Source organism: Pieris brassicae, chromosome 4 (assembly GCF_905147105.1).
Source record: "Pieris brassicae chromosome 4, ilPieBrab1.1, whole genome shotgun sequence".
NCBI lineage: Eukaryota > Metazoa > Arthropoda > Insecta > Lepidoptera > Pieridae > Pieris > Pieris brassicae.
This window is the reverse complement of record NC_059668.1, coordinates 16,195,364-16,210,655: the sequence shown is the minus strand read 5'-3', so window position 1 is coordinate 16,210,655 and position 15,292 is coordinate 16,195,364. Positions and strand designations below refer to the sequence as shown.

The following is a 15,292-nucleotide window of genomic DNA, read 5'->3' as shown; positions in this document are numbered from 1 at the left end:
AGGAAATCTAGTTTGTTTTACTTTAGTTGCTGCCTTTTGATCTACTTCTCTACTATATAAGTGTAATCTACTTTATAAGTAAAATATAATAAAATATATGTATAATTGTACATATACAATTATATAAACTAAACATTCAAATGGCAAATGACGTATAAAAATAGTATTCCATACCAAGTTACGTTAAGTTAAGTTACCGGCAAAAATAAGAAAGTTAAAATGCTAGTTTAAATGCGAGGAAATATTTTAACTATTAAAATGTATAGTATGTATCTTCGTGAACAGGTACTACTTTAGAATTTACATGATTACAGTCCTGTAGGATTACAGTAAAAGTATCAAATACGTATATAAGTTACATATATACAAAGACACCATTTTATGTTTTTACACATAATATCGTAATCATTCATACGAGGCTCACATTCAGCTTGCATAGAAATCGCATCGAAGGGCTTCTGTCTATATTCCTTCAGTGATCAGTCAGTCCCAACCATTCGGCGTAGTAGCACGTTATTTATAAACACAGAGCTACAGAAATAATGTGAGGGACGATATTTCAGAATGGAGGTGGATCGAATTTTTTATATATTCGGCAGTTTCTCAAGGAAAAAGCAGGACAGACGCAAGTCTTTAGAACAAACCTCAGTAAGTGCTGGGAACAGTCCTATGAAGGTTAGGTCTAGACCTGGGAGCCAAAACATGCCAGCCAGGACATCTGCGTACCAATTAGACAACGTGATTAAAGAATGGGAGTGTGGGGTGTGCAAGAAGGAGCTGGTGGAGCCAAGATTGCTTGCCTGTCTTCACAGCTTCTGTACAAGGTGTCTTCAGGGTCTACCGTTGGAAGGAGAGTCAGAAAACTGGAGCGATATAGATGGTATGTATTGATTTTAGATTAGGCCGCGCATTTAAGTGAATTACACGAGGTGATAGGTGAATATTAGTTTAAGTTATTGAAGCCTTATATAGATTTTAGGATAAAGGATTTGCAGCTTAGTTTTCTAAATCAGTACATAGTAGTAAATTTAATGCTTAAGCAGTACTATTCAATTACAAACCAGAATTAAGTTTGTATACGGCTATCGTGTGTCACTGCATAAATAAAAAAAAACGTTACTAGGTACCGCGTATTATGTTAGTTAATAATTATAGTTGTCATTGGAGTAAAACATGTTTAATAACATATTGTGTCTATGTATTTGAATACATTTTAATAATATTATAAGTTTTAGTGGACCTCGTTGTTTAAAGGTTTAAGAAATTGTAGCTGTAAGAATTTTATAGTAGAAAAAAATTTACCCGTCGAATTGTAAAACGTTCCTAGTTGTAAATTCCGTCCCATGTCTTGTGTAGTTTAAACCGACCATTTAATAACTAGCAAGCTGTAGCTTAGTCCGAAAGTATATCACTCAGCCTTAGGTCGTGCGATCTAATCCCGGTTGTGTCTCATGTTTATTCTAAGAATTGAAAAACTATCCAATAAACACAGATATTTGTATTTTACGGATTTCAGGCTACTAACCACCAGGATGATAAGAGTTACAGAGATTACTAACTATATATAATTACACCTACGTCACTTATTCTAAATTAAACCAATAAAAATCACGTAACATTAAATGTCATCTAATTATACCTTCTGTTTACGCATTACCCTAATTAACTGATAGATCAAAATATACATTACACATAAATATTATTGTGAAAGCGAAGCCTATTTTTGTTTGCCAAAATCTTGCGAAACAGTCAGAGAACTAGTTTCAAAATTTTAATGTGTATTTCTAAAAGCATTGTATCAAAGAAGAATATATATTGTAAATGGTATATTGTTAATTGCTTAGTCTTAAAATGTTTATACAAATATACCTATATATAGATAGATAGATAGATATCTCACATGCATCGCTTTAGGCATTTTTCTAAGTTTTTTAATAGTATTTAGTGACACTTAAGATCTTCATTTAGGGGTATTAAAAATACAGATTTTTCTTATATGGAAATATGAAAGAACTGGACTATAGGTTCGACAAGAGAAGCCATATTTGTGTCCAGCATATTTATATTCAACGAATCCCTTCTATCAGGCGGAGAATTAAATCATTTGCTCTTCGACCGAGCATCGAAACTAGTATTTAGGTGCCGGTCTAACCATATTTCCAAAGAAGTATTTGAAATATCATTAATGTAGACAAGTGATTTTGGCAATAGATTCTAGCGTTAATTCTTCACTGCGTGTGTCCTTAGTATTTCGATTCGAAGCGTTTCATTCTCAACGATTCTTATCAATTATTCCGTTCAAACAAACATGTGTCTACCCCATTCATAGCCATCTTTCATAATTGGAAGCTGCGAGATGCTCCGCCATTAATGTTCATTGCTTGAGTGTATAAAAAAGATATAATAAAATCTTGATTTCATCACTGAAACCGCTCTAAAAGACCAATAAAAATTCTACTGGTCAATAGAAATAAAACAAAAGTTTACAGTCGCCCAGTGTTAACATCTGGCTTGAGCTCTTAAATATAACGAGTCGTTAATAGTTACAATAGATTGGTAAGCAGATGAATTTGATTGCAAAATAGGTCAAACTAATGGGAAAGATGAGAAAACTTTCGTTTTCAATAAATTAATGCCCCATAATAGAATAATATTCATGAACATGAAATTAAATATTTATTTAATTGGGAGTTGATGATGTTGTACATATGTTATGTTGTTGAAGATTATGCAATGCGATAATATTTTTAATTTTACTGTATATTATTTTGTTATGTGTAAATAATTAAAGATATATTTTACATTCAACGAATTTAAGTAAAAAGTTTTTTGTTTTGACCATAGACGATCAACAAGTCTGTATTCGGGTCATGATGGGTGTCAAATATTTTGGAAGCCGAATTTCCAAGAAAAATAGCTGTGTAAAAAGGCTTACTACAAAGTTAACGATTATTTAGTTGATAAAAAGGCCTGGGACTAGTGCTAGACAGGCTACTTCTAATTTGTTTGAGACATTTTTTTTTAAATAAGTGTTATTTGATGATTTGCTATTTTAAAAGAGTACCGAGAGTTTTTTACGCCGGCTTTTTCTCTCTGTCTTCATTGCCGATGACTAGGGATGTCTACCTATTCAAACGACGTTCAAGTGTTACTTATGTTCCATAATAAACATATTTATATTATATGAATGATTGAGTTACCTTACTAAGTAATTTAACGTTTCCGATAACAAGATAGCGCTGGTTATTAAAAGAGATAAATTGAGTTTTGTCTTTAGCAGTCGTCATAACAATTAAATCCAAATTTTTATTTTGTTCTGAATGTTAAGCGCTTTTAATAGCTTATGTGTCTATTAATTAATATTTAATAGCGTATTAGATTTAAAATACACAAATAAGGCCAGGCATAAAATAATGTGAAGGCAACAAGCTTCTGAACAGCTGAAGCCTTACGGGGCAACCTACTTTGAAAATAATTGGCTTACTTGCACGTGTTTACTGACACATTTCTAGTGATTCTTTGCCAAATAAAATTTGTAATCTTCGGTTGGTTATATCCTAACTATGAATGCAAGGACAACTGAATCTGTTTAAGTTAACAAAGATTACTAACATTGAACTGTTGTTACTAAATTAAACTCAATGCATTTTAAAACTTTTATTATTATATATAGTCACCGTAATTTAGATAACCCATTCAGGAATGATTTGATTTTATACTGAGATATAAAAAAAACATGTATTTCACTTTACTTCATTAATACTGTTTTTATTATTAATGAAATAAAGTGAAATACTAGGCTTTACATGGTTTTGTTACTATTTATTATATATAGTTTTTTTAACTAAAAAGTCGACGAAATCACGGGTACAATTTTATAATTATCTCCGAGTGAAGACGGTTTATCTGTAGAAAAATTTACAATTTGAAACCCACTTCAGCAAATCAAATTTTCATATTTATATGTCATTTCATGAGGCCGTGTAAGTACTAAGTTTAGACTGGAGAATAGAATTAACATGGAAACAAAATGGGAAATTCACAGGAATGAAAATGCGTATTCTAGAAAAGGCCGGCAACGCACTTGCGAGCCCTCTGGCATTGAGAGTGCCTATGGGCGGCGGTATCACTTAACAACAGGTGAGCCTCCTGCCCGTTTGCCCCCTGTTCTATAAAAAAAAGAGACTGCACAAGGAATGTATATATAGATGTTTTATCTTTAAATGATTTGGAGACACGTGTTATAAATCCTAAGATACGAAGAGCAGAATTTAATCGTCAATTGGAGTTCATTACATACATTGTGTTACCTACTAAATGAATAAATGATTTTTTACTTTCACTTTGACTTTGTCAAGGAATAATTTACGGTCTAAGTAAACATCGAGATCTTCGATATATTTTTATTTCTAGAAAAGACTAATATTACTGTATTTTTAAATTACTGATATACAAAGCGAAATGAATTTTTAACATAAACGCGTAACGCGATGAGGTGTTTTTTTGTTTTATGTTTATTTCGTATGTTAGAAGTAAAATAATACAGATCGGTAACGTTTGTAAATCAAAATCAATATTATTGTTTATGGCACGCCGGGTGGCTGAGCTATATTTAGATGCACATTAGCTATGTTCCGGCCTACACGTCATTGATATTCCTAAAATAAATTAAATTATTCTAACGTGAACTATAAAGTTACAACGAATTACTGCGTTTTTTAGCATAAACATTTTTTAGGGGTTGCATACGATATTACAGACTATAATCTCAGCCAATCGATTGTTCAGCTGTCAAAATATCAAACATCTTCATACTTTCGCGTTTGCTATAACCGCGAAAGTACCTATTACCATAGGTGTAAATTATTCTTTCTGATTAGTTTCAACCTTGCTACTAAACAATATAAATCAATAATAAAGCCGAAAAGTATATATTGAATGTTAAATGATATTCTCTAGTCTTAAATTGACATACAAATTTTATATATATATCTATTTGTGTCAAAACTTATTGCGATACTAAGTTCACCGGGTCATTTAGTGACTTATATTTTTTTATTGTAGTAGTAAATTACAATGAAATTACAAGCTAATTTTGAGTAAAAACTACACCGACTAAAGTTGCAGCGGAAAGTTGGCTTTTCATGGTAGCTTTGAAAGATAATATAATTTGGCTAGCGAAAATTAAAAATAATGTATAAATCTACTTTTGCAGACCCGAAAGAAAATGTTCTTGTATGCCAATAAAATTTGTATGTCAATTTAAGACTAGAGATATGGTATGGTATATGGTAATACTTTCGCGGTTATAGCAAACGCGAAAGTATATATAGATAATAGACCAAGATCTCATTCTACAGCTATTGAACACAAGGATTTGAAGGCATCTAATAATATATGACATCCAAGTGACATTTTTTATTTCTAAAAAAAAGGCATTAAATATTTTCAATAATAGAAAATTCAATAGCCATTTTTGTTTAATTATTATTTATGTAAACGGTAAAACTTTTCGTGAACATCCACAAATATTTCAATATGTGCCATCCTCAAGTTTTATCGAGACAAACGAACAGCAATTCTATTCAGATATGTATAGACTACCGCGCCCGATTTATACTTAGTCTGGCCATAAATACTGCTTATACTTTAATGAAAAAGGTATCAAAACATCGGCACAAGTGTAACAAGATACCATTCTTGACAAGGTAATGATGCCCCTTAACAACAACATGTTTAATAACCAAGAATGGTCCTTCCAGCAAGACTCGGCGCCGGGTCATAAAGCTCGGTCTACGCAGTCATGGTTGGAAACGAACCTTTCGGACTTCATCAGAGCTAAAGTCTGGCCGTCGTCTAGTCCTAATCTTAATCCGCAGGATGATATAATATGATATATGGTCAGTTTTAAAGATTACGGCTTGCACTAAACGCCATGATAATTTAGAGTCCCTAACACAATTCGTACGAAAGCAGTGAAGAATTTTCCCATGGAAAGAGTACGTGGTTCTATTGATATCTGGCCTCAACGTTTAAAGGACTGTATTGCAGCCATGGAGACTACTTCGAATAAGCTTTTTATATTTAAAATTGTTTTATATGTATGTATTAAACCAATACACTGGTAAAGTAATAAATGTTATTTGCAATAGAAAAAACATTTTTTACTTCGTTTCAGTATTTATGGCTAGACTAGGTATATACAGCTTATAATAAAGAAATCAATACCAATTCTAAAGAAGTACTTTTAATACATTATTATAATATAATCAATCAGGAAGAAAGTTAGCCAATAAGGAATTGCTTTAAATCGATCAACTTTTAAGTCCCGGTTTTATTCCTTCGAAATTATAAAAATGATATTTGATTATATCATAATAATGACTGAGATATGCCAGACATACTCGAGTTTATTTACGCGATCTTTCAAAGAAGTGGAAATGATGATCCGAATTACAAGATCAAAGTCATACCTGATAATTCCATTTTATAGCTCCATGGAACCTATTAAACTATCGCGTTATTAATAACATTTATAATACTGTTTCTTTTTACAATTCATTATTTCTATTTAAAAGGAAAAATATCCTAATATCACTAACGTATATAAAGTAATCCCACAGCTAACATAAATTAATATAACAAAAAAAACAATCTTGTTACAATTATACAAAAAATACTTAAATTAAATTGACTTAATTTTGGGGAATTAGTCTAATAAAAAATTAAATCGTAACTTGCGTGAAGCGTCAATTCTATAATTTGTGAAATTTGTAAATATTTTAATCTGTGACGAATTTTATTCTATAGTAACGCGGATGTGCTTTTTATTTTGTTTGTGATATGGAAATCAGGTGATTTTACAAAAGATTTTATATTTTAAATTAACGTTAACGGCGTGTATTATGAGGGTGTACTTACTACTATCCCTTTAACGGCGAATTCTTTCCTTCCTTCCTTTTTTTAATTTAGACGATGTAATAATACATCTACTAGTAGCACAGAATAAAAAACTATAGTCATCACATGCACTCTAACAATATTTTTCAAGTGCCCAAGATGATTCAGCTTGCCCGAGGCCGATTTATTTAAAGAATACGTTTCGTGTCGGATGTAATGAGCAATACATTTGTGTCTTCCGCTGTTATTAATAAATTGCCAATACTGCGTACAAGCATTTATCTTAAGTAATTAGTTAGTTTGTTTCAGGGGCTACAAAATGGTACCACAGGGTTGGGTAACGATCGAGACTAAATAAATATTTTCAGAAAAATGCTTGTTGGGATTTTAAGTAACCAAAAAAGATAAAGAACTTTTCGTGAAACACATATTTACTTGCCTAGGTTATTTGCTCGCCTCTATCATATGGAGATATTTATATTATAAGCTTAAGCTTATTTATGGTCACGATAATAGTAATTATTAATTAATTTTAGATTAAAATTTTGCCGTTTTTTCGACCATAATAATGATTTTTTTTCTTCTGTGATTGGCCTAGAGTGGCAAATGTTATTTGTTTCGTTATTCGAAAAGAATAAAAACTTTCATCATTTCACTTGGAGCAGTATTATAATTTTACGTATAAGAATTATACTTTTATGTTTAAATTTTTGTTGCTTTCCACTGACTAAAATATTGCAACTAATTTCAGTATCAATACAACAAGACTCCAGTTCTAGATCCACATCAGGCAGTGGAAGTGCCAGTGGTAGTGGTTCTGCAGCATCAGGATACGAGAGTGAAAGAAACTCTGATTCTGATGCTAGTCTTAATCAGAAACCTCGAAAATTCGGAATTTATACAAAAAAGGTGAGTACTTACGTCAAAGTTCGGATTATAACCTACTAATTTCTTCTACGGTCTTTTATGAGTGTATAGACCTGGCCAAAATCCTGTCAATAATTAACAAGTGGTATATAAGGATTAATCGACAAATCGCCAAATCGACAAAGTGAGTTCACAAGGTAATTCGAGATTTACAGTTAACGGTAACCAGATACACTGGACTACATTGCAATAATAGAGCGATTCACGTAGAATATATTCGATAGTAGCAAATTAAATGTGCATTTTAGTACCTATACAACCAACCACAATGTCTGAATTCTGAATCTTACCCTTAGGATTTAACATAAGTTCTCCCAGCGCCTTTGCAACTTCACTTCCCTGAAAAAACTTGCCTTAAATGGTATGATTTAACCACATTATGTGGTTTAATTATAATTACAGGCATCAGGCAAGAGTATCCATTTCGTAGTATGCCCAACTTGTTTGGGGGAGACGCCTCTGCCCTTGGGTGGAGTGTCAGCATTACCTTTGAACTATGTATTGTTGAGGAAAATCGCAAGTCGAGATGCTGCCAATGTTCTATGCGATCTGTGCAGTAGTGATTGCAAGGTATTTATTTATGTTATCACAACAGTAACGTACAAAATCAATACACAGTTAAATAATACCTCATTAAAGAGTGCCTAATGGTAGAAAAGCATTTATAAATTTTCCTAAAATACTTAAAAAAAAGTGTGATCAAACAATGTTTATATCTTTGAAAAATGTTTATATATATACTTTTAATGTAATAACTTTTTAAAAATATTCTGTTATGTGGAGAAGGGTGGTTGACACCTATGTCTGTTTTATTAAATACAGGATGTATTCAGGGGTTTTCATATGACAGTCGTGTAGGTTTCTATTGCTTCAAAAAGTTAAATTATTGTTGTTACATCAACATACCTTGGTCCACGACAAAAACACTTTTTAAGTTCACAACGAGTCGTTACGAAATTCTCAGGTGGATATTGCCTAAACACAATTCCCCAAAGTGACTTAATTGTATTCAATTTTCTGAGAAAGTAAGGTCCCAGTAGGGGATCGTCTAGACACACTGCAGAATATATTAATGTTCTCTTTTGTTTACGTGAGTACTACTCACGGAATATAAGTGAGACTTTTCCGTATGTATTTAAAGACGAAACGGTAAAGTTATGGTTCACGTTGATAACCGTTAAAAAGTTTTATTTAAAATTAATAAAATACCAAACCTTACCGTACCAATAGCACCAATTGCTAACGTGGTTTAATTAATATTCCGTGCAATTTAAAGTTTGCAACAGGCTACATACAGTCTAATAGCCGGACGAAATGTCAGACTGATTTTTGAGTCCGTCACTGAAGTCGCTATTGAAGGTAAATAGTTAATCAAACATTTTTTAAGTTCCCCACAAAACGAGGTATAACTGTGCATAACCTATTATAGTTTTAAAACTTAAAATAGATTAAACTAGAATTTTATACATTTGTTATTGCAGTTATTTTCAATGATAGTCTTTGGACTGACATAATTAACTTGCCGCAATTAACACAAAATAAGATATATTTTACAATTGTATCGATTATTGATTCCAAGTTCAATCTATAGTTGTGTAAAATAGAATCCTCTATACATCATAGAATTTCACGGTTAAAATTCAATTACAAACAAAATCGACTAATGTCCTCAAATAAATCAGTTTTAAACGAAGCGTATCGGTTTCCGAGGCGAAATCCTCATTTACAATGACATGCCACGTTTACTTCACACGGCGTGAGGGATTCCTATTTTTATTGAAAACTTATTTCGGTCACTAGTATACATCATTATTGATGATGCATGACATAATTATTGATGGGTTATTGTTCGTTTTTTTCTACATACGTTTTCAAACAATTAATTGCCGAAAAGTAATGTTAATAAAGGATTATAATACCCGTAACAAAAACACATCTTTATAAAATACAATTGAAAAAGCGTACCTTAAAAATAGTTTATATTTAAGATAAGTAAGATATTTTTTTAAGCGCTTCTGGATACATAGTCTGTGTTCAATTTTTAAGTGATTAATTATTCATAAAAGCAATCAATAACTAATTGTGCCCAAATAAAGCTAACTGAAGACTACCATTTTAAAAACGCAAATATATGAAAAAGAAAAAATAATGATGAACTCTTCAACAATAACAATGGATTTTTATACAGCAGTAGCCTTTTTCAGGCGGAGAGTAGATGTGACGAATGTCTACTGAGCGTCTGTACATCGTGCGCTGATTCGCATCGGAAGCAGAAGGCAACATCCAAACATCCCGTTCATCCCATAGATCCTCCAGTCAGAAATTGCACCCAACATCCACGGTCCGAGTTGAGTGTATACTGCGCTACTTGTCAGCAGGTTCGTTAATTTGAACGATTTATGTTACTATTATGTTTACATGGTGGCAAAAGAATCGTCATAATCAACATGACAGTTGACAACATGTTGAGTTTAATTTTGATGCCGCTGATTTGAAAATGTTGCAGTTTCATACTACACGTAACTGTTATTTTAATTTTATTTATTCATGTAGGAAACAAGACAGATACGTCTCTAAAAGTAAAAAACCAAAAAAAAATACATTAAATTAACACATTGGGTATATCCACAAAAAGTTTCACTGAGAAAAGAATATAAAATAATATAATTTTGAATATGTATTGCTGACAAAATAGAAGGAAAAATAAATCATTCCTTCCGTACTACTGACACTTGCTCATACCGTAAAAGAAAATATGATATAGAATTTAGATATATAACAAATCAAAAAATTATTAATTTTCAGGTTGTATGTCGTGATTGTTGTGTAATATCCCATTCGGGGCATGCTCTGGCAAACGCTTCACGAGCGGCAAAAGAACGCGCTCGGCAAGTGCATGACGCGTGCGAGCGAGCGAAGCATGTACCAGATAATGTTGAAAGAGCCACCAGGATACTCCACGTGCATGCTTATGAAGTTGAGGTAATTAACTTTCGTAAGAGTAGTTCACCTTCGACGGGATAGTGGTACTGATGGCTAAACAGTTACTTGCAACTTGCGTGTTCCAGCGATGAGTGTGCCTATTTATTAACCAATCGTTTTGTATTTTATAGCGTATTAAGCAGACTTAATTGACCTAAGGAGCAGTGTTGGCCTAGTGGCTACACTGCGACTCTCATCTCTGAGGTCGTAGGTTCGATCCCCGGTTGTGCACCAATGGATTTTCTTTCTTTGTGCGCATTTAACATTAGCTCAAACGGTGACGAAAAACAAAAAAGTCGACGGCGTGTATCAGACACAGAAGGCTGATCACCTACTTGCCTATTAAATTTAGAAATGATCATGAAACAGATACAGAAATCTGAGGTCCAGACCTAAAAAGGTTGCAGCGCCATTAATTTAGTTTTTTTTAATGTTCTTAAAGAGGAGTAGAATTAGTAGAAGTACTACGATTATTTTTGATAAATCATCCTTACAAAACTGATAAAGAGATGGTAAATTTAGGGTGAGACATAAAATAAATATTATCGTAACGTTATTTCAAGGTAACTAAACTTTTGTCCTAAAAATGACTAGGTGTAGGCTTGACTCATCATTTCAGCCAGAATCTTCCAGCTTCGTTTTGTTTAAAGAAAACACTTTTTCAACGGATTGAAGTTATGTATCATTATAAACGTATAATATCAAAAAAAAACTAAAACTTATTAACTTAAACTAAACTAACTAACTTAAACTAAAATTATATTATAAACTTAAAATTATTTTACATCATTTTTTTCCGTCGTTTCGCGTGCTTTACAGCGTGCGTGGTCATGGTGACTTCGTCCTGCTATCAAATATTTTCCATAGGAAATATTTCATAAAATATTTATACATAAACATATTTAGGTAAAATATTCAATTGCAAATTATACTTATACACTTCTGTGCTTGTGCGAAATATTAAATTGAGTACCTATATGGTGAGATGCTTTTGCTAACGTCGACTACTAAAATCTTTAAATAACTGTAGGCAGTGAGCAAATCTTCGAAAGCCATTGTTATCCATTAAGAGGTTTATACTCCAGACCCAAGCATCCCGCGTGGAAGCAGAGATTCGTGCATGGACAGAAGAATACAAGCGTGCAGTGGAAGCTCACGGGCGCGCATTATGTACTGCCGCAGCCAAAGCGAGAACCTCATGCAGAGAGAAGATAGAACATAAGACACGACAGCTGGAAGAAAGAACACAACACGCGTTGGATGCGGTCCAGTTTGCTGAAGAGGTTGGTATAAAAAAGAAACATTTACATTAGATTAACATTGGTAAATTAACATATTCTTCGAGGTCCCAACACTTATTGTTAACAATGATATTTGATTATAACTATAATACTAGTACGATGATGTGACTAGAAACGGAACATTTTAATATGTTTATGCCTATTAAAAATAATAGATTATTGAATTATAATATTAATTGAATAAAAGGTAATCATAATAAAAGGTATCTTCTAGTCAAAATTTCTATTTTCGCAAAGGTTTATAAATTATAAAGCTTTACAATATAAGGTTAATATTCCCAGCTCCTCTCAGAAGGCAAAGAAGACGAGGTATTGTCTCTAAGCGGGCCGGTACTCCGTCGTCTGGAGAGGCTGACGGAGCTTCAGCCAGTGTCGGAACCCCCTCGTTGCGAGTTGCGCTTCGCCCCCGACGCACCAGGACCGGAAAATCGCTTAGTAGGAAGACTACTCACGCAGGCCGCTGACCCGGATAAATGCGTTTTAAATACCGAAGGTATTCACATAATGTGAAGTACCTACACACCCTTCAATTACTATTCCTTATTAATTATCTTTATTAATACATTTCTTTTGAAATTGTAAAAAAAATTATATTGCTTTTTTTTAATAAAAATAAAGCTTGTTGCCTAACACGACACAACATCCAATTGTGGTACAACATATCGTTGCATTCTCTCAACTACATAAAACATTCTCAGGATTTCAAGATTTGCAAGTAGAGTACCCGCATGAAACAGTACTAGAACTCCATGACGGGAAAGATGAGAGGATATGGTGTGGAGGAGAGCAGGTAGTTTAATTTATGTTTAGGAACATGGATTATGTTTTTGCTTATGGTTACGTTATATGTTATTGAACAAAAATAACGTCACATTATAAATGTATACGAACTTTTAGGGAACTATAATGTTTATTTAATTAGGCCACGCAGCAGATTAATTCGATTTTGAGAAGTATATACTTTATAATAGGTACAAACATTCGAAAAAATATTTTTAATTATATTATTTCCTTTACCTTTTAATTTGCGATATTTGTTTTAAAATCAGTGTTGTTTGATAATTTACTATTTTAAAAAAGTATCGAGAGTTTTTTAAGCCGCCTTTTTCTCTGTCTTTATTGCCGATGAGAAGGGATGTCTACCTATTCAAATAACGTGGAATACGTGATACGTGTATTTTATGTTCCATAATATACATATTTTATTTCTTTATTACCAGCAATAGAACACTCATCGCTGAGTAAGAATTCAAAACTATACAATTAGTTAATATGAAGTTGATCTGATTTTGATTTTTTTTTCTATTTCTGGATCTCATCATCATCAATCATGTTTTATAGGTTTGTGGCTACTTTAGAAGACGGGATTCCTCAGCAAGACCCGCCTTAGCACGTGTTAGAGATAGAGGTGATGGTTCCTATACTGTAACTTTTGCGGCTCCTAGCCCCGGAGCTTACTTGCTGGCTGTTACACTTAACAATACTCCTATTAAGGTATTATATATTATTATTATTTTATTTAATATTGTCGTGAAAACATAAATATATATCTTAATAGAAAAAGGTTTTATTATGAAATTATGTTATGCTATATTATTTTATTTTTATTATCAATTTAGGGCAGTCCATTTGCCTGCTGCGCACGAGTGATGAAAGCTCACTCGGGTCAGTTCCACTGTTGCTCGTTCTGTTCTTCGGGTGGACGAAGGGATGTTACTTGCGCTTGTGGATCTACTATGGCTGGTGGTTATAAAGGTCGGACTTTAATACTTTTATAAAATATTTTATAAATTTAAAAAAAAATATGTCCCTTTTATTCTGAAAACTATGTCTAATAATTATCTGTTTTTTATCTCCGATAATTGATTTCTTGGTAGATAAATTCTTTGTTTTTTTTTGTCCAAAACTAGGGTACTTTTGAAATAAATAAACATGACAAAACATTGAATATTTAAAGTTGTATAAAAACGTTTAAACATACAATTATATGTACATGTCTAGCCAAGTTACGGAGTGGTGTTGTGACAACTTTGTAATGAAATTGATTTTTCTATAACTCTCCATACTGGCATCATTTACAGGTTGTGGCCACGGTCACGCTGGATGGCCTGGGACTAGACACTGGTCGTGTTGTGGTAATACCAGACGAAATGCACCCTGCGCAAGACCGCCACAACAATTATACCAATTTTCTCTGTAATATGCCAATATAATACACATTTACTTTTTTCTATACTACAAGTCCATACTTGAAACTGAACTTAAAAATTGCGTAAATATCGGTGTATCAGAGTTAACTTACACAATAATATGTATTATAATGTATAAATGTACCTACGTATGATTAACATGTACTGGGCAGATAATACTAGTGATAATAGACGATTGTGTCTTAAGTTATTGTCTTCTCAAAGGTCATCAAATAGGTCTTTATTTATAAGACTTGTTTGGCGAGCGTTTTCAGTTAAAAGGATAATTACTGATGTAAGTATTTGATATGAAAAGTGTATGACGACGTGATCGGACTAAAAACTAATGCAAATTCTTTGAAATTACGCAAATTAAAAAAATGCTGCTTTTAGAGCAATGCGTATAAAAAGATGTAGCATAAATTAATGCGATTGACTTGTGATATTTTCCATACTGGTGACGAGTTCACGCATGTATAAAGTTTAAATATAAAATTGAGAAGTTGAGGTACTGATTAGAAATTTCTAGATTAGGTACTTTACGGGCCAGTTACAAAGTTGTCTTAAATATTTTACTTACGTAGACATTGTTTTAGAATAAAATATGTATCATGTAACTAATAAATAGTAGATAGAAAAACAGTATTATTCGTTAAACTGTGGTATTTACTGTGATTGTTATAAATAAAATTATTAATGTAATTGTTATAGTTCGCTTGTTTTATTTTCTTATTTATAGCAGTTATTTAAAGTAATTAAATAATAAAAATATCTTAGGATTAGTGCGTTATGACATTCTATAACTGAACCACATGCACCGGGCTTGGAATTCAATAGACTTATTAACTAATGTTGGCAGTTCAACTAAAAAGTAAAGATTCGTACAGTTCATTCAAAGAGAAATAAGATGAATATTATGATTAACCCTAAAAGGAAGGGGCACTAGTCACTAGGCACTTGCAGAAGAAATATGGCGGCTGGCGGGAAAACATT

At 32.4% G+C, this 15,292-nt stretch overlaps 1 protein-coding gene across 1 annotated transcript; it reads left to right on the top strand.

Moving 5' to 3' along the window:
* Positions 1-500: 500 nt before the first annotated feature.
* On the top strand, positions 501-15,001 carry LOC123708727 (tripartite motif-containing protein 45). Its single transcript, XM_045659576.1, has 11 exons — positions 501-880; positions 7,652-7,809; positions 8,230-8,397; positions 10,032-10,205; positions 10,633-10,809; positions 11,895-12,092; positions 12,393-12,603; positions 12,809-12,900; positions 13,452-13,604; positions 13,730-13,865; positions 14,192-15,001. Exons 1-11 carry the CDS (start codon positions 565-567, stop codon positions 14,308-14,310), a joined length of 1,902 nt encoding a protein of 633 aa, XP_045515532.1. The 5' UTR covers positions 501-564; the 3' UTR covers positions 14,311-15,001.
* Positions 15,002-15,292: the final 291 nt, after the last annotated feature.